The sequence below is a fragment of the Polypterus senegalus genome, chromosome 1 (assembly GCF_016835505.1).
Source record: "Polypterus senegalus isolate Bchr_013 chromosome 1, ASM1683550v1, whole genome shotgun sequence".
Classification (NCBI taxonomy): Eukaryota; Metazoa; Chordata; class Cladistia; order Polypteriformes; family Polypteridae; genus Polypterus; species Polypterus senegalus.
In genome coordinates, this window is record NC_053154.1 from 169,294,609 (window position 1) to 169,315,954 (window position 21,346).

The window sequence follows — 21,346 nt, forward strand, 5'->3', positions numbered from 1 at the left end:
GTCTGAATCTATGTGTTCCTACAGGCTACTAAAGTCTATATTAAGACTGAATTTAAAAATGATTTAATTCCAGTTTTTGGCTAATATCTGATTTTTTTTGTTTGATTGTAGAAATTAATTTTGTAAGTGATTCAAATCTGATATTACCATGTATCAATGTCTATCCTGAATCCTCAAACTTAATAAAGCTCTATTCATCAGACAGAAACAACCTAGCAGACAGCCACATGCTGATTTCAAATTGGTTACAGTACAGGACTTGATTTCTGCAACTCACAAATGCTCAGAGATGCTTTAAGTGGGATCATCATTTTCAAATCTTAACATAGAAACCTGAGACTACTGAATGAAGGAACCGCTAGGATAGCTGATATGGCTGTGTTGTATTTAGTGATGGAAAGACCAAGGTTATGATCATCACCTATGCCCTTGATACAGATACATCCAATTCCAATGAACGAAAGGATTTTTACAACCTAGAATGCATGATTACCATTAAAATATTAGCATGCAATAAATGACGGCTATTACATGGTATAGCCAAGGTAATCAACCCACTAAATCTGAATTTTTGACTTCTTGCACTGCTTGATTCATATCTTACTAGGGAATTTATGGTCGTATGTTTGTGTGGATTGTGGACAAAATCAACAATGCCATTTATAAACCTCCCTCCAATAACCCAAGAAATATACGACGTTCCATTGGATTGCTGGACATCTTTGGTTTTGAAAATTTCAAAACTAACAGGTGAGAGCTGAATTGTTTTTTTTTTTTAGCTGGAAAGAATTTAATTTTCTAATATGCTGATGTTTTTTATTGTGAGTAATTTTATTAAAGACAGGTCAAATATGATATTTTCTTAAACTGAAAGTATTTTGAAGCTATTAACTGTAATTCTGATTTAAAGTAAAGCTGGACCTCAAAGACTGCATTTGTAATCCTAAAATCCACATTGTCATTTTATCAAGTAAACAAAAATGATAAGATATGTTACATGAAATACCTACTGTATTAGCACAGTGGTTTAATTTATTTTTGCCCATACTAAAAGAAAAACATAAAATTGTATTATTCAGGTATGCAAACAAAAGTGTTGCCAGCACAAAGATAAATATGTGGTAGCTGGGATTTGGAGCATTTTCAAAACCATTTTTTATTCTACCTGTGATTTACAGACATGAGTCAGTCATTTTTCTAACATGTTTAGATATTGAACAGGGTCATTGGGGGTGGGGGGTTTGACGTGGTTGATTTTTCTTTCGCCTATCCCATTTAGTTTAGGGAGCAAGGCAGGAACAAACCCTAGAAAGGGCAGCATTCCATCGCTGAATGAACTTATACGCACACATACACACACACAAGGTGCAATTTAGTATCACCAAATTCACCTAACCCAGAGGAAACATATGCAAACTCCTTGCAGGGAAGACCTGGGATGTGAACCCTGGTCCCCTTACTGCAAGGCAGAAGTGCTACAACTACACCACCATGCTGCACATTTACAGATGTGCAGTATAAAAAGAGTTAACCTTTTTATCACACCATTAAGAAACAGATCCATAAAAATGTTTATGTTTAAAATGTACATTATATTTGTCTCAAAAATGCACAAAAATCTATCATTGCTGTTTGCTACAGGGCTGCCTGAAGGTTACTTTTGGCATTTGTCATTGTTATTTTTGTTCAGCTTTCGAGAAAACTGAATGCTTCAAAGACAGCTAATATTTTTATGCCTCTGACTAACAGCAGTTTTATTAATAGCTATAGTTCAGTTTATAGATTAACTAGCAAAATACCCGCGCTTCGCAGCGGAGAAGTAGTGTGTTAAAGAAGTAATGAAAAAGAAAAGGAAAATTTGAAATTTGAAAATAACATAACATGATTGTCAATGTAATTGTTTTGTCACTGTTATGAGTGTTGCTGTCATATATATCTATACTAATAAAAGGCAAAGCCCTCACTCACTCCTCACTAATTCTCCAACTTCCCGCGTAGGTAGAAGGCTGAAATTTGGCAGGCTTATTCCTTACAGCTTACTTACAAAAGTTAAGCATTTCGAAATTCTACGCGTAACGGTCATAACGGTCGACAACGTCTGCCATGTTGAACTTTCTTATTTATGGCCCCATCTTCACGAAATTTGGTAGGTGGCTTCCCTGCACTAACCAAAACCGAGGTACGTACTTATTTCAGTGGTATGATGCTACTGTTGGCCGCCATATTGAAGTTTCTAATGTCACTAATTCTTCAACTTCCCGTGTAGGTAGAAGGCTGAAATTTGGCAGGCTCATTCCTTACAGCTTACTTACAAAAGTTAAGCAGGTATCATTTCGAAATTCTACGCGTAACGGTCATAATGGTCAACAACGTCCGCCATGTTGAACTTTCTTATTCATGGCCCCATCTTCACGAAATTTGGTAGGCGGCTTCCCTGCGCTAACCAAAACCAATGTACGTACTTATTTTGGTGGTATGACGCCACTGTCAGCCGCCATATTGAACTTTCCAACGTCACTAATTCTCCAACTTCCCGTGTACGTAGAAGGCTGAAATTTGGTACTTATTTCAGTGGTATGATGCCACTCTCGGCCGCCATATTGAACTTTTCAACGGTCTTTGTTACTTATGGGCCTGTCTTCAAGAAATTTGGTATGCGGGTTCCCAACGCTAACTGAATCCTACTTAGGTACATATATACATGTCCATAGCCTGCAGCTCGGTCACCGTGTGAGGCGCCGTTGGGTCCCCCATCCCAACGCCTCCCGCGTTGTTGGCTGCCTGCCTATATAAGGCCATCCGTACATCGCTCCAGTCTCTATATTCCCTTCCTTGCTTTGCCGCGGGATTCAAGTCTCCCTGCTGATAACTACAGCCTTATTATTTAATCCATGGCTTCTCCACTGTTTTATTGTTCATTTATTACGATTATAGTTATTGTGTAGTTATTTTAGACTTACTTTATATTGTTCATTTACCCATTTCCTTTATCATTCCAACCGTACCCCCATTAACATGTCTATTGAGGTGACGAACTGTCACTTACCGAGTGGTTTCCATGCCCGGAGATGGCACCTACCTTTTCCATTCTCTTTGTTACATATTGCACAGCCATATCAGGCTCACTCTTGATATCCGGAGGAACCTTGTGTCTTATGTATTGAATGACTGGGACAGGTTCAAGGTGTGGACTGATGACGGTACAGGGGATAATTATACTACACAGGAGCACTATAAGAGTGAAATGCTTCAGCCCTTCACCTATGCATCTGCATGTGAGTTGATGGCTGCCGATGAATTGTTCGGTTGTCACTTTCAAGTGTACTGAAATGGCGAAATATTTTACACCTTTGGACAACCGCCAATGCCTCTTAAACATCTTAGATTCACAGGTGACGATTTCAGTAGTGGACACTTTGATGTTTATGATTATTTAAACTCTCAAAAGCTGGATGTGAAGTTATCGATGAAACCGGTTGTATACTTACAATGCTTGACAGATGCCAAATGTCTCTTCAACACAAGTCCTACAAATACTTTCGTAATTGAAACAAACCATGAAACTCAAATCGATTATCACAGCGGCAATCCAAGCAGTGAGATTTGAAACAAGATTACTGTTCACATGGCCAACTGTACGTTGCATGCTCAAGAGTAAACTCAGCACACAGCTTGGTCATATTACAACCGGAGGGCCGAACTCACAATGTGGTATACAAAGAGATCCTTAACAAAAAATTATTGGTATATTTTCCCTCAGTTTAAAAAGGTTTAATTTTCTTCTTAATAAAAATTTTAAGGCAGTACTTGCAAGCAAGCGGGTATTTTGTAGTATATATATATATATATATATATATATATATATATATATATATATATATATATATATATATATATATATATATATATATATATATACACACACACACACACACACACACACACACACACACACACACACACACACACACACACACACACACACACACACACACACACATCCATATAAAGGGCTTGAAGCCCAGCCCTGGGACCACCACCAGGCGGCGCCCGGTGCCTGCAGAAGTCTGGAGCCCAGCACTTCCGCCACACTAGGAAGTGCTGGGGATGAAGATGGGGACACCCGGAGGGCTTCCGGGTGCGCAGCCGGCATTTCCGCCACACTGGAAGCCCATCCGGGTTCCTATTTAAGGGGCCGCCTCCCTCCGGTCATTGGCGGAAGTCGGGTGGAAGAGAGACGGAGCTGGAGAGAGGATTGGAGGCGGCCAGAGAGGCAATTTGACTCTGTGCCCTGGACATTGGGGGAACGGTACTGGGAAGTGCACTAATTGTAAATATATTGTTAATAAACGTGTGTTGGGTGAACTTACGATGTCCGCCTGTATGTGTCCGGGCCAGCATTCACAATATATATATATATATATATATATATATATATATATATATATATATATATATATATATATATATATATATATATATATATATATATATATATATACCCTTTGGGGTGCGAGCAGCTGTTGCTGGGTGTGCCAGAATCCATTGAAGAAAAAAAATAAACATTATTTGTACAAAATCTTAATTTTTCTATCCATTTCTAAATAATTAAATGGGTAGGCTATTTCGTATCAGTGCAATATGCTGCTTGTTAAAACGGATGACTTCCGCTCTTAAGTGCACGTAGTGCTGCATGGGCATTATGAACTTTCATATCTGTTCAATTTCTATTTAAATTTTAAATATAACTAATTTTTATTTAGTCGACAGAAATATCTTTGGTAGGAATGTAAGTTAAATTTAGTCATCATTGCATAAATTTTTCTTCACCATAGAAATTTAAAGACTAAATTCAACTTGCATTCCTACCAAAGATATTTCTGTCGACTAAATAGAACCTACTTATATCCAAATAGAACTTGAAAAGATATATTTTTTTCGAATCTGAGCGCACATTTTAGATCGACTTAATGTGCACTACATTGAGCCCCATGCTATTGTGCTCTCGCCTGCCTGCCTCAATAAGTCATAGTCGCTTTGCTCTTACTTTTTTACCGTTCATTTAATCATGGGCCTCTCTACAGTTTTGTTTATTTTCGGGTTGTAATGTTCATTAAATTTACGTATCATCTGGTCCATTGGCGGACCGTGCATTTGACACCAAGGCCTTCAGCACTGCTCCGTTTGAATCAACCCGCCCCTCAAAAACTAATTTATAGTTATAAAAACCATCTTAATATGCAGAAATACAGTGTAAAGAGCCACTGCATCGCAGATAGATTCCTGTAGCCACAATAAATGCATTTATTGAATAGACAAACCAGGGGTGAACAAGTTCCTTTCTACTGCAGCCACAGCCGCGACACACATAAAAAACATCAATAATAACTCATAAACTTGCAATATTATTTAGGAAAATCGCTCACATTTTACACACCAAAAATTCTGATTATTTGTAAACAAAATCCATCCTCCTCTCTTTCCTCAAAAACAGTTCAATCATTCTGTCGTACGGATTATCCGTGCGCCTCAGTTCCATCAAAAAGTCCCTTTCTATCGCCATCGAAGCTAATGCTGAAAGTCGAACTTGTGGCTTCTATCCAATCAATGGGTCTGAATACGGTGACGTCGTCGAACGCCTGCTAGAGGGCAGTATGTCAGTCAGTCAGTCAGTGCTTTGCCTTTTATTAGTATAGATGGATCAAGACAGTAACCTAACTCGCAATTTCTTATTCACTTGCAACAAGTCAGATTCAAACCAATACTGATTGATTGCCTTAAAATGAGTTAGGTTCACTACATTTCCTTTAAAAGTAGTCATCTCTATAGCTTCTCCCTCTTTATCTCATGATGTCTATTTTATAAATTATGAATTATGCTCAAAGCAGGAATATTGTACCACAAAATATTTTTGGTAACATTTGTGGAAAGCAGTCCTGACATCAGTTAAATTAAGGCTACCTAACAGTAGACACAATGGCTGAAGATTCATAACGTACATAAAGTATTAGAATAGACATCTGAGATGTCTGTATTGAAAGTCTCATTGTTCTTGTCATTTTTGTTACAATGTTCTAATAGTAAGCTCTGGATATCAATAAAATATATAAACATCATATGAACACATTATCTAGCTCATAAAGTATAATTTTGATGTTAATTCATGATGACGTGCGGTTATTGCTTGAAAATACAATATCTAAAATATTATAACTTCTGCTCAATTATGTAGTCATTTATATGATAATATCCATCCATCCATTATCCAACCCGCCATCTCCTAACTGACAGGGTCATGGGGGTGTGCTAGAGCCAATCCAAGCCAACACAGGGCGCAAGGCAGGAAACAAACCCTGGGCAGGGCGCCAGCCCACCTCAGGGCGCTCACACACACACACCAAGCACACAGTAGGGACACTTTAGAATCGCCAATGCACCTCACCTGCATGTCTTTGAATTGTGGGAGGAAACCGGAGTACCCGGAGGAAACCCACGCAGACACAGGCAGAGCATGCAAACTCCACACAGGAGGACCCGGGAAGTGAACCCGGGTCTCCTTACTGCGAGGCAGCAGCACTACCATGCTGCCCTTATATGATAACATATTTAATATTTATTTAAATGTAACATTTTATATCTTCACTTATTTTGTTTCTTTGCATTACATCACATTTGCATGACATCACATTGGCTATTTGTGATACACAATGAAAGCAAATGATTTTAAAGGGCTCAGTGGCATGAATTCTGACAGACACTTTAGTCTGTTAGACCAGTTGCCTGAGCCACTGTTGTGCTGATTTATTGTATTGATAGAAAAATTTATGTTCCCTCACAGTTTTGAGCAGTTGTGTATAAATTTTGCCAATGAGCAGCTGCAGCAGTTCTTTGTTAAGCACGTTTTTAAGCTGGAGCAGGAGGAGTATGCTCGGGAAAACATTGGATGGCAGCACATTGACTTCAGTGACAATCAGAGGGCTTTGGATGTCCTGGCCTGCAAGAGACTCAACATAATAGCTCTCATTGAAGAGGAGAGTCACTTTCCCAAGGTAAACTCACACTGGTGCAAACTGCATTATAAATTGATTATCCCTATACTCCTTTGAGTGCCTGGCACTTGCTTCCCATGTGTACCTTTAGAACATATTGGCTAACAAGTATCAATTAAATTATCAATCTGCTGCCTTCTATTTTTGTTCTAATTAATTATTTTGCACAATATCATCTTGATATTTTTTAAACTTTCTCCAGCAATGTATATGCTTTTTAGTTTGCACAGGTATTTTCTTTTTAGAGGTATTGGTTTTAGAACTTAAAGCTAGACTTTTTCCTTGATAGTTGCCATTTCTCTGAATGGGGTTTTCTTTACAGATCTGTTTAAGTGGCTAATTTCAGAGTATATATTTTCACAGGTTGTCCTATGAGTTTCTCCATAAAAGTTTGGGCATCTTCCATCAAATAAAGTTTATTGTCATTTGTACATAGCACAGTGAAATTCCTACTTGCATGTCTCCTCAGAACTGTTGACAAAATACAGTACCAATAAATAAAATAGATATGTAGCAACAGACACATACACACTGTTATTTTACATATTCTTGTTCTTTTGACTTGCGGGTAAAAACTGTCCCTCAAATCCACTTGTGCAAGTTCCAATGGTCCCGTACTTTTTGCCATAAGGCAGAAGTAAGAATAATGGCTGTGAAGGATGGCCAACCTCTTCAATTATCCTGTTTGCCTTTCTAAGGCAGAACATTTTGTATATGTTCTGAAGAGTTACCTGTGTTACAGTATCTACTTAAGTCTGGATATCTGCTCTGTATCTACGTGTCATTTTGTGTTGTTATTTTCAAACAATGAACCTTTTGTTTTCCATTTGCTGTCTCCTTTCAGGCATATTTACTAGCTGCTCCCTATCTGTTGACTAGAAATCAATATATGTAACATCTAAACTTTGTGGTACATTAATTAGACAACATTTGAGATAAACAATATGCAACTCTTGTCACCACACTGCCAAATACATGTAACAGTGCTGGAAACTGTACATAACAAAGTCACCAAGTGCACCTGTCTACTAAAGTGCATGTTTTACTTAGTCTAATACTGGCCTTTAAAATTAAATAAGTTGATAAAGTCAAATTCAATCATTTTAATATCAGTTACTTTTAGAAATCAAGGGAAAGTCTATTTAACATTGAAACCAGGAAATGCATGCTGTAAAGGATTTTGGTAGTCTGAAAACACCTTCTGAGTAATGATGCAAATGATGGCAAAAAATGCTGACTTTTAAAACCCCCTTTATGAGGTAGTTGAGGCAAAATGCTTATTAGCTCACCAGATAAGCTTGATAAACTAATATCTCTTCACATTTGCAAAATTCTTGAATGTTTCTGTTAGAAATGACTGTCATTTTGAGTTAACTAGACCTTGTTTGTGCAAATTAGTAACCTTGGTTGGTGGCTCCCTGAATATTTTTAATCAGTTTCAGTAGTATGCCCCCTTCTGGTTATCCTAAATAAAATATGTCTCTTTTCTATCTGTATATTGTTATTTTTATGTAGTGTAGTTGGTCTCACACTGGGGATTATGACTACAGTAGACTGTAGATTGAACATGTGATCTTTCTCATGATATCTCTGCTAGCTATTTATTTTGTGGAGCACAATACTCATTTGTTTGTGTGCATTTCTTTATCAGGTTGGCTAAGTTGCCTATTCTCATGTATTGCATTATTCATTTGGGTGGCTGATATTCTTTTTACACTGTTGAACTACTTTGAGTGTTTAATCTCAGTTTTCTATATTTTACCATTTTAGCCATGTATTACATGCCTGTTTACTCCTTGGTTGATACTGGGAGCTAACAGATGTCTGTATACTTAATTGTCAGAAAGAATTGCTAATTTGTCTGAGTAACCCCTTGAATATCCAGGACAAAGCATCACTATATACAGTATAATCTCCACAGGTCCTGTATATTGAATACTGCATCAGTGTTAATTTAAAATATAACATGATTACACACTTATAAATAAATCCTTTCTTCCACTTAGGGCACAGATGCCACTATGCTCAATAAGATGAACCAAGTGCACAGTAAAACCAATATATACCTACCTCCTAAGAGCACCCATGATACACAGTTTGGAATCAGGCATTTTGCTGGAGTTGTCTACTATGATGCCAAAGGTAAGAATCAGAAAATTATCATGTAGCGGTAATTTCGGGTTTCAGCAGCTGTTTTAAAGAATAATACTGTAGTAGAACAGGAATTTGACTCGAAGCTGTAAATTACCTTTGGTGAGGGTGTTGAGAAGAGGGTGTCTTACAATGGATTGGAGTGAGCAGGAGATACTCTCTTTGATCAATGTGAGTGAGTGCATCTTTGGGTTTTTTTAAGCACCAACAAGTTTGGAGGCTCTGATATTTTTGAAAACTGTAAACAATAATTGTAAACCAAAAATGAAAAGGAAATTTGCAAATAGCACCAAACTACATACAAAAAATAACACACATTAGTGTATACTGGTCTGACTTTACAGGTCTAGGCTGGTTACAGTGTAGCTGTCACCTTTGATTCAGCAATCCTTTCAATGGAGAACACCTTTTAATCATTCTGACTGATGTGATTGGGTTTTCTAGATCTTTTACAGTATTTCACAATATTGGCAGGTTGCACATCTGTATCCCCCTCTATAAGATGTGCAGACCCTATATCATATATTCTTTGTTTCAACACTGCAGCTAACAATGGTTTGCTTTCTTCTCAAATTCACCTCCTATAAACTCGTGTCTCCATTCTCTTGGCAGTTCTTTCTCAAATTAAATTTTCTGGATAAGATTTCCAGGTAGAAAGTCAGGGTCCGCTACCTTCTTATGTACAGCTTGATTTTTACTGATAGATGAGCCATTAATATTCCATCCTAACTTTCATTTCTGGGGCCTGTCCAGTCTATATAATAATTCCAAATAAGTAATGAAAGTCATCTACAGATTAAACACTCTCCTCATTAATTTGTGTGAGGGATGGTCTGGTTATATTTACAAGTATACATTGCACACATTTTTATTCAGTTAGATTATCCAAAATGTATCAATATCAAGACTCTAATTTGAACTAATGATCTCTGGCACCCATGTCACTGGGTCACATGTTTTGGTAATGTCCCCTGCTCAGGCCTTACTAGAATAGATTTTTTTGCTTATATATAAGGGGGTTTGGACTCGGAGTAATCATAATGGTTTTAGAGTAACAGTAGGATATCACTGCTTAATGAACGATCTAGTGTTCTACTGTTTTGTTGACTCATCTGGAAAAATCCTAAGCAACTTTTTATAACAGTACGTCAAAAGAATGTGAAATTTTTTATCTCCAAACCAAATTTTCTACTAGAGCTATTAGGCATCTTTCATTCTTGATTTAAATAAGATGACGTAGGTAATCTAAACTGTTGCATGGCTGTGGAGATCCTTCAGAACCCTATAACTCTTGGCAGTGCAGACATTGATGGGCTCTTCTTTGGTATGTCAACAAACAAGCTTTCTGCTCCCTTTATCATAAGGCTGGCACCACCATAGTTGGCCTGATATGAATCTCATTCCCACAAATACTACTACTACTATAAGGACCTGAGTTCAAAATATTGACATCATTCCATTTACTGAAGCTCCACTCAGGTTAGATGCAGAAGTTTTATCACTTCCCTGGTTTCTCGCACCATTAAATGCTTGCTACCTGTGTTCTGTATCTCTCAAAGTGCAACTTTCTGCTGAAATATTCTAGCCTCATAAAGTGTATATACTGTTAAATTTCTGTTAAGGATTGTTAGTGTATTTTGTTTAATTTCTACTAATTTAACTGCTACTGCATATATTTTTCGACATGAATTTAATGTCTAATGCTGTTATGTAATTAATGATGAAAATGAAGATTATTTACTCCCCATATCCACTGTCTTTCACTGATTTGAGTTATTTAATTCGGCATAGAACCTAATAAGACAAACTTAAGGAATTGTAAAGACTTGGCTTTCATTTTAGATGTTTCTGGGATTTGATGTTCTATAACTGGCTGCTGCTTGATTTCATTCTGTTGCAACTCCCAGGGTTTTTGCAGAAGAATCGGGACACACTAAATTCTGACATAATCAAGCTTGTGGAACGCTCATCTAATAAGTTCCTTAAGAAGATTTTTCAAGGAGACATGGAAACAATACCAAGCATCACTTCTAATGCAAGAGTCATCACAGCCAATGGCTCACTAAAGGTTAGCTTTTTTTTTCTTCATAGATTACTGATTGTAAATGTTCAGATATTTGTGGGATTTTACCTACCAACAGAATTTAAAGAATCTTTTTGCCTACCTCCTGCTCCACTCAAATTATGTATTGTAAACTTCATTAGGCAGTTTTTGGCTCTTGTAGTTGGGGGATTCTGCTGTTACATCAAGGCTCAAGAAAAAATTGGGAGTGGTCTCCCCTAGACTTTCTTATATACCCAGATATGAGGATGGTTATTTGAGGAGTAAACCGCAAGACAATGATTATATTTTATGTACATTAAAGAACCGTCAGTATCAAATCAAATTAATAATATACCGAACAATTATTATAAAAGAAAGTCGAATAAATCAGACTCTGCAGCTGCATGAATAATAAGTAAAGTACCACTTCCAGTTAACAGAAATAGCCCAAAAGTTGATAGAAATCTACGTTTTGTACCTAATACTTGTATGCAAAATTTGGTTGACCTAAGTAAAAGTGTACTTAAATTATCATGTTTACATACACACACATGCACACACACACTGACCAACACACAGACATAATTCTAAAAATGGTATTTTCAGACTGTGAGGGCTAAAACGTCATTCATCAAAATCCTGACATCAAATTTTTTGGATGATTACAATACTTTACCTATACTTTGTATACGAGAAAGTAAAAAAACAAGCCTCCCCATTCACTGAAATGTACATATTTAGTCCTGTTTGATTTAAACTAAAATGCAGTGTTTCTTGTACATGTATGCAATTGATTAAAATGGATAGCACATTTCTTTTAAGCCCTGAAAGAATTGTCCTTTTGCTGCTTTTGGCACTAGCTACAAAAAATGATAGTTTTTATATTTTTATGTTTTTATTGTCCATGTATGTAATTTTATTTATGACATTTAGTAGGTAGAGGTTTTCATAATCCAAATTTCGTAATAGTCCACTCTTACATGCTTCTCAGTAGCTGATTATTCTAATTGCTGATATTTTATATTACTATCTCTGCGTCACAACATAATGCAAGTCACCTTATAGTGCCTACTGTCTGGCTATGATTATAGTCTGTGTTGATTTTTTGGCAGTAAACTTGATTTGTTGGCAGTAAAGTTGCTACCTATTGTGTCGACAAATACAAGTCATCTTTTGATTTCCTGCTGCAGATCAAATTAAAGATCTGAAAAATGCACTGATGTTTCTAACTACATATTCATGTAATTTTCATGACAGTGAAACACCATTTATTCCTTTCATCTTCAGCTCACTTTGTCTGCCTTAATTTAGAATATTTTGCCACCCTATCTATGCATAGTTATTACAAAGTATGATAGAAAATTTTGTTTATTTTGTATAATGCTTCTAAATAATTGAAGGCTCAGAACGTTGTAATAAGTTTACAGATAAATGCAATTGAAAACTTTACTAATTACATAATGATTGCACATAAAGACACAGATTTGCTTCAACAGACAGTATGCAAAGTAGTTTGAAGCTAATTAACCTAAAAGGAGCCCAGCAATATCTGTCCATTAATCAACTGTCGAACTATGGCCAGTTGACAACAAAGGAAAGGAAAGCAAAAACTAAAGTCAGCAGCATCCCTGGAGAAAATAAACCTTTGTCAGGTCCATGATCTGGTCCATGCCTGCGCCACCCTGCTGCCTGCGCTTGGGAAAGCAGATCATAACCTGGTTCTGCTTCAGCCTCACTACAAACCAAGAGTGAAGGCACTACCTACAACCACACGATCATTCAGGAAGTGGTCCCCTGAGGCAGAGCAGGCTCTGAGAGACTGCTTTGGAACTACAGACTGGGATATACTGCAGGGGTCACATAGTGAGAACATTGAAGAGGCTGTTGACTGCACAACTGATTACATCAACTTCTGTATGGATATTGTAGTTCCAGGAAGAACAGTACGCTGCTATGCTAACAACAAGCCATGGATTACAAGTGAAATCTAGGGCCTTTTGAACCCGAAGCAAAGGGCTTTTAAAGGCGGTGATCAGCATGAGCTCAAGTGCATGGAGAAGGAACTCCAAGTCCAGCTCAGGGCGGCGAAGGAGCAGTACAGGAGAAAGCTGGAGCAGAAGTTTCAGAATAACAGCATGAAGGAAGTGTGGGATGGGATGAAGATCATCACTGGCTGCAGCTCGAAGTGGGGTGCCACCATCGAGAGAGACGTGGAGAGACCAAACGAACAACTTCTTTAACAGGTTTGACCACCTTAACTCACTCTCACCTTGGAGTACTGCATCCTCCAACCATCCTTCTGCTGTTACCAGCATAGGTGAGACATCCCCACCCACAATTACAGCAGCACAGGTGAGCAGAGAGCTGAGGAGATTTCGTGCCAGCAAAGCAGCGGGTCCAGACGGTGTATCGCCATGACTGCTGAAGGCCTGTGTGTTGGAACTGCGGAGTCCTCTACAGCGCATCTTCAACCTGAGCCTGGAACAGGGGAGAGTCCCGAGGCTTTGGAAAACATTTTGCATCACCCCTGTCCCAAAGGTATCACGTTTTAGTGAGCGGAATGACTTCCGACCTGTTGCTCTAACATCACATGTGATTAAGACCATGGAGCGGCTGCTGCTTCACTACCTGAGGCCACAGGTCCGCCACGCCCACGACCCTCTGCAGTTCGCATACCAGGAGAAGGTGGGAGTGGAGGATGCCATCATCTATATGCTACACCGATCCCTCTCCCACCTGGACAGAGGCAGTGGAGCTGTAAGAATTATGTTTTTGGACTTCTCTAGCACCTTCAACACCATCCAACCTCTGCTCCTTAGAGACAAGCTGACAGAGATGGGAGTAGATTCACACCTGGTGGCATGGATTGTGGACTATCTTACAGATAGACCTCAGTATGTGCATCTTGGGAACTGCAGGTCTGACATTGTGGTCAGCAACACAGGAGCGCCGCAGGGGACTGTAATTTCTCCGGTCCTGTTCAGCCTATATACATCAGACTTCCAATATGACTTGGAGTCCTGCCACTTGCAAAAGTTCGCTGATGACACTGCTATCGTGGGCTGCATCAGGAGTGGGCAGGAGGAGGAGTACAGGAAGCTAATCCAAAGACTTTGTTAAATGGTGTGACTCGAACCACTTACACCTGAACACCAGCAAGACCAAGGAACTGGTGGTGGATTTTAGGAGGCCTAGGCCCCTCATGGACCCTGTGATCATCAGAGGTGACTGTGTGCAGAGGGTACAGACCTATAAATACCTGGGAGTGCAGCTGGATGACAAATTGGACTGGACTGCCAATACTGATGCTCTGTGTAAGAAAGGTCAGAGCCGACTATACTTACTTAGAACAACAACAACATTTATTTATACAGCACATTTTCATACAAACAGTAGCTCAAAGTGCTTTACATAATAAAGAATAGAAAAATAAAAGACACAATAAGAAAACAAAATAAATCAACATTAATTAACATCGAATAAGAGTAAGGTTCAATGGCCAGGGGACAGAAAAACAAAAACTCCAGACGGCTGGAGAAAAAATAAAATCTGTAGGGATTCCAGACCATGAGACCGCCTAGTCCCCTCTGGGCATTCTACCTAACATAAATGAAACAGTCCTCTTTGGATTTAGGGTTCTCATGGAAGGGCTTGATGATGATGATGGTCACGTAGACTTCTGCCTTTTAATCCATCCATCATTGTTGGAGCATCATGAAGCTTTGAGTAGGTGGAGGTGGCGCAGGCCACCACCACAAAGAAACCGGAAAAAGAAACAGAAGAGAGAGTAGGGGTCAGTACGGATTTTAGAGCCACCATGAATAGTTATTATGATGAATTGAACATACAGAGTATCAGGATTAAGTTAAATTAAGATTAAAATGAAGTTATAAAAGGCCATGTTAAAGTAATGTGTTTTCAGCAGTGTTTTAAAGTGCTCTACTGTATCAGCCTGGCGAATTCCTATTGGCAGGCTATTCCAGATTTTAGGTGCATAGCAGCAGAAGGCCGCCTCACCACTTCTTTTAAGTTTTGTTCTTGGAATTCTAAGGAGACACTCATTTGAGGATCTGAGGTTACGATTTGGAATATAAGGTGTCAGACATTCCGATATATACGATGGGGCGAGATTATTTAAGGCTTTATAAACCATAAGCAGAATTTTAAAGTCAATCCTGAATGACACAGGTAACCAGTGTAGTGACATCAAAACTGGAGTAATGTGTTCTGATTTTCTTTTCCTAGTTAGGATTCTAGCAGCTGCATTCTGCACTAGTTGCAAACGATTTATATCTTTTTGGGTAGTCCTGAGAGGAGTGCATTACAGTAATCTAGTCGACTGAAAACAAACGCGTGAACTAATTTCTCAGCATCTTTCAGTGATATAAGAGGTCTAACTTTACTTATGTTTCTTAAGTGAAAAAATGCTGTCCTAATGATTTGATTAATATGCGATTTAAAATTCAGATTAGAGTCAACAATCACCCCTAAGCTTTTTACCTCCGTCTTGACTTTTAATCCTAATGTATCCAGTTTATTTCTAATAGCCTCATTGTATCCATTATTGCTGATCACTAAGATTTCAGTTTTCTTTATTTAACTTGAGAAAATTACTATTCATCCATTCTGAGATACAAGTCAGACATTGTGTTAGTGAATCAATAGAATCGGGGTCATCAGGTGCTATTGATAAGTACAGCTGTGTGTCATCAGCATAGCTGTGGTAGCTCACGTTGTGCCCTGAGATAATCTGACCTAATGGAAGCATATAGATTGAGAATAACAGCGGACCCAGGATATTGGATATCATGTGTCTTCGAGTTGTAATTCCCACAACTAACAAAAAATTTTCTCCCTGTCAGGTAGGATTCAAACCAATTTAAGACACTGCCAGAGAGGCCCACCCATTTGACTAAGGCGATTTCTAAGAATGTTGTGATCAATGGTGTCAAATGCAGCACTCAGATCTAAGAGGATGAGAACAGATAAATGGCCTCTGTCTGCATTTACCCGCAAGTCATTTACTACTTTAACGAGTGCAGTTTCTGTGCTGTGATTTGTTCTAAAACCTGACTGAAATTTATCAAGAATAGCATGTTTATTTAGGTGGTCATTTAACTGCATAATGACTGCCTTCTCAGAACTTTACTTAAAAGGCAGGTTAGAGATGGGTCTAAAATTTTCAAGAGCGAGGGTCAAGATTATGTTTCTTAAGTAGGGGTTTAACTACAGCAGTCTTAAGACAGTCTGGGAAGACCCCAGTATCTAGTGACGAATTTACTATGTCAGAACATTATCAATTAGCACGCCTGATACTTCTTTGAAAAACCTTGTTGGTATCGGGTCAAGGACAGGTGGAGGGTTTTAATTGAGAGATTATTTTTTGTAAATCAGGTAAATCTATCCTAGTGAAAGAGTTTAATTTGTTTATAACAGGATGCTGGGGTTTAGGAGGATCCTTAGTGTTGGAGGGATATACTATGTTATTTCTAATATCATTAATTTTTGATTGAAAATACAGCATAGCCTCACAGGTTTCACTGGAAGCACTTAGGAGGCATTCCTTTGAGCTACCTGGGTTTAGTAGGCGATCAATTGTAGAAAATAAGACTCTGGGATTACTAGCATTGTTATTTATAATCTTGAGAAATAGCAGCGTCTCTCAAGACGGACAGTGTTGTTGTATTCTGTTATTTTGACTTTTAATATTTCATGGTGGATAGTAAGTTTAGTCTTTCTCCATTGACGCTCAGCTCTGGCATGTTCTCTTTAAATCAGACACTCTTTGGGTCTTCCATGGTATACAATGCTAGAAGATTTTTCACTGTCTTTTCAGGTGCAACTATGTCAACAGCAGCTCTCACTTTAGTATTAAATCTTTCCACCTTACTATTTACATTATCCTCGCTATTATAGCTGGCACTATAAACGGACTGATTGCTTAAAATGTTTGTAAGTTTTAAAGCTGCTGCCAGTCAAAGAAGCGTTTTTAACAATATGCTTCTCATGAGTGTTTTTATCATTATTTCTATATTAAAAGTAGAAGAAAATGGTCTGATAGACCAATATCAATGATCTGTTTTATATCAACTTTCAGTCCTTTAGTAATCACTAAGTCTAATGTATGACCTGCTTTATGTGTAGGCTGATTTATGAGTTGTCTCAAATCAAAAGAATCCAGGAGGTTCATAAATTCTTTTACTTTTAGTTCACACTGATTATCTATATGAAAATTAAAGTCGCCAACTATTTGGAGTGTGTCATAGTTAGTAATTAAAATTGACATTAAGTCAGAGAATTCCTCAAAAACGACGTTATATTTAGGAGGTCTATACACGGATAGTACTAGAACTTGAGAATCTCCATGAATAACAACGGCGAGATACTCAAAGGACTTGAACTTACCAAAACTGACATCTTTACATTTTAATCGCTCGAGTAAATGTTAGCCAATCCGCCCCCTTTTCCCTGGCGGTCTTGCACGAGTAAAACTGTAATCCGGAGGCAGATTCGATTAAAACAGCGCGCATCTGAATTAAGCCATGTTTCATTTAGTGCAATAAGATCTATTTTTTATCACTAATAAGATCGTTGATAAAAACGTTTTGTTAGTTAAAGCTCTAACATTTAATAGTGCCATATTTAATGTTTCGAGGTGCAGAGATGAGTACTATGTGCTTATTGATATTTGGAATAGGAACTAAATTATTTTTATTAGCGCTCTGTGTGTATTTTTGTTTAATCTGTGATCTGTTTTATAGTTTTAATACATTGTTCCTCTAAAATAGTGATTTTAATTAGATTATTGGAGTTTATGCCGTATTTCCTAGGTTTTCTACGTGCATTGAGATTGCTTATTACAGTATTAATGTGTGCACTTTAACGGAAGACTCTATTAAACATTCATCATGTCCTGGCACAACAGTATTATTTCGAAGGGGTTAAGAGCAGAGATAGATAGTCAAGAAAAACGAATTACCTTCAATATGTTTTCGGAGAGGACCCGGGCGCCAAAACTCTTCGGATGCAGGCCATCACGCTTGAAGAGACGCGGCCTTTCCAAAAAGAGATTCCAATTGTTGATGAAACCGACATCCTTCTTCTTGCAGAAACCCTGTAGCCAGTCGTTCAATCCTAGCAGACGACTGTAGTACTCGTTGGATCGTCTGACGAGAGGTAGTGGACCCGAAACGAAGATCTTTGCCGATGGGGTCCGGTTCTTCATGTCTTTAATCAAAGCTGCGAAGTCAGCCTTCAGGATTTCTGATTGTCGGTGCCTTATATCGTTTACGCCGGCATGCAAGCCGATTGCTCCAACTGCCCTCTCCTTGTGTTTCTCGTAGACTGCTGCCGCACGTTTCATTACATCTCGTACACGAGCACCGAGAAAACAAGAAACAAACGATTTTGCATTAGGGCATGCGACATTAGACATAGAAGGTTGGCGTCCTTCAACATCTGCAATAAGATGCTGCAGATGTTCTACCAGACAGTTGTGGCGTGTGCCCTCTTCTACGCAGTGGTGTGCTGGGGAGACAGCATAAAGAAGAAGGACGTCTCATGCCTGGACAAACTTGTTAGGAAGGCAGGCTCTATTGTAGGAATAAAGCTGGACAGTTTAGCATCTGTGGCAGAGTGACGGGCATTAAGCAAACTCCTATCAATCATGAATAATCCACTGCATCCACTGAACAGTGTCATCTCCAGGCAGAGGAGTAGCTTCAGTGACATACTGTTGTCGCTGTCTTGCTCCACTGACAGACTGAGGAGATCGTTCCTCCCCCACACTATATGCGACTCTTCAATTCCACCCAGGGGAGTAAATGCAAAAACTACTCAGTTATTGTCTGTTTTTACATGCATTTTTATTACTCTTTAATTTAATTAATATATATATTTTTGTATCAGTATACTGCTGCTGGATTATGTGAATTTCCCCTTGGGATTAATAAAGTATCTATCTATCTATCTGTCTATGATCTGTTATAACCGGGAAAGTCAAAGGCAAAATCCGATGCAGTCACAGTCCAGGGACCTAGGTCAAATGGCCGCCCACCACCTTCTGGTCATTCTACTGCATAAGCCTGTGCTGCATCATCTAATGTGACTGCAGAATTTTTCTGTCTCACAGTTTCAAGGCTCCTAGTATCTCAGATGTCTTTCCAGGAAAACAGCTTAGAACTGGGGCAGTGGCACCAAATGTCACAGCAGGGTACCAGGGAAGTTTAATAGCACTTCATAATTACTGTATTACTTATATTTTTATACAAATGGCTAATAAACCAAGATGCACTATGCACAGCTAATCTGCAGCTCTAGTAAGGGAATGCTATACTAAAGTAGCCTGGATTTAAAAGTTAAGACCAAAGGGGCATCTCTTATACAACCAGGAAGATCATTCTAGAGCTTTGGAGCCCTGCAATTAAAAGCTGAACCTTTATTTTGTTAAACCTTGGAATCTATAGTAGGCCGGCACCTCAACATTTTAATGTGTGTTACAAAAAGGTTCGGTAAGCAGGGACAATTTAAGGCTTTATATAAGTAAGAAGAAGGATTTTGAAGCTGGCACTAAGAGTAACTGAAATCCAGTGTAGTGACTTACGGAAACATTAATTATGTGGTTATACTTTATAATTCTTATTGATAATGATTCTTGCAGCAGCATTTTGAATTATTTGACAGTTAAATAAATAATAATTTTAACAGCCTGTGAATAACATATTACAGCAGCCCGTCCTACATGTATGAATTAATTTTCTAAGTTTCCTCCATATTTATAAAACGTCATCATTTTCCAGTATTTTTAAGCTGACAAAAACAGGTGTTAAAATGCATACTGGTTTCAAAGATTGTGTTTGTGTGTTGATTCAATAAAACTCATGTTTAGACCAACTGAGTTAAAAAGTTACTTAATAATGTTGTCATCTACACAATTCCCCTGTAAATAACATTTCTTTTTTTTCTGTATTCAGAGACAAGTAGTTCTAATTGAAGTGGACGTTTAGGGGCAAGCACTGTTTGGGCCTCATCTAAGTGTTCTGAGGGAACCATGGAAACATGTGTATACAATAGCAAAGCTCAGGAGTTGCCTAAACTTGAATAGGCACTACACACAAACACCAAACAGTGCATGAGTATAGAGTAGGTGGATATCAGTAGAAAACACAAAACCATTATCTGAGATAATGAGCAATATAAATTATGATAGATAGTCGTCAGAACAACTTGCCATTTCAGATATTAAAACAAGGAGAGTCTGGCCCTTAGACTATCTATTTTAAGGGAGAGAAAGAGAGGGAGGAAAAATATTTAAAATAATATTCTGGCTCCTAATTATTTTCACAATCGGGTACTTTTAGCTGCAAAGGTAAAACGGGGAAAAAATACAAGCAAAAATAAAAAGAATTTAAAAAAGCTAAATAAAAATAAACACACATCTGCAGGTTTCGTTTTTCACCAGTTTTCCTACCTTAGGTACTTTCTTCAAGCTATCAGTAAATATTACCTGTTGTTCAATACTGCAAACTCAGTAATTATATGAGGTTTGCATCATCTCATTACAATACAACCTCTTCATAGCATAAGTGATTTGTCATCAATGACATTCTGTTCAGGTATGTAGACTTTAATGAAACTCTATCTGTGCTCCAGAAAACGTTTTTATTTTTCAAACAGGATTTCTCACTACTTTGTGAAGTGACAGGTGTATTACAAGAAAATCCAAACACCTAAGAAGTAAGCTGCTACTTTTTTCATTCATGGTCTGCTGTCCTTAAGGCATTTCAAGTAAAAGCTTTTTAGGATTTTGAATTTTGTTGTGATATTCAAGAAGTGCAATGAAACTTGACAGCTCGACATAATTGACATCAGACTTCATAAGCACCCTGGAATTTGGCTTCAGTGCATTCGCTGCATGAGTTGCTGTACATGCATGTTAGACTCGGTCACAATTACATGCTTTCACTTACGGATGGATTGAAATTTTGTAAGGCATTATCAGTAGATGATGCATCTGTCTAATGCCCTGGAGATCCAGTGAGTGAAAGCTTTAAAAGTTGCTTTTTAAACCCTGCACATTCAGAAATGATGTTTACTGTTTGTG

At 38.1% G+C, this 21,346-nt stretch overlaps 1 protein-coding gene across 1 annotated transcript in view; it reads left to right on the forward strand.

Annotated features, from left to right (window-relative positions):
* LOC120535134 (unconventional myosin-VIIa) overlaps positions 1-21,346 on the forward strand; it is a 131,769-nt gene that overhangs the window by 25,419 nt on the left and 85,004 nt on the right. Inside the window, exons 11-14 of the mRNA XM_039762746.1 lie at positions 608-750; positions 6,839-7,049; positions 9,056-9,191; positions 11,108-11,268. Of these exons, the coding sequence (XP_039618680.1) occupies positions 608-750; positions 6,839-7,049; positions 9,056-9,191; positions 11,108-11,268 (651 nt within the window). The remainder of the gene's footprint in view (positions 1-607; positions 751-6,838; positions 7,050-9,055; positions 9,192-11,107; positions 11,269-21,346) is intronic.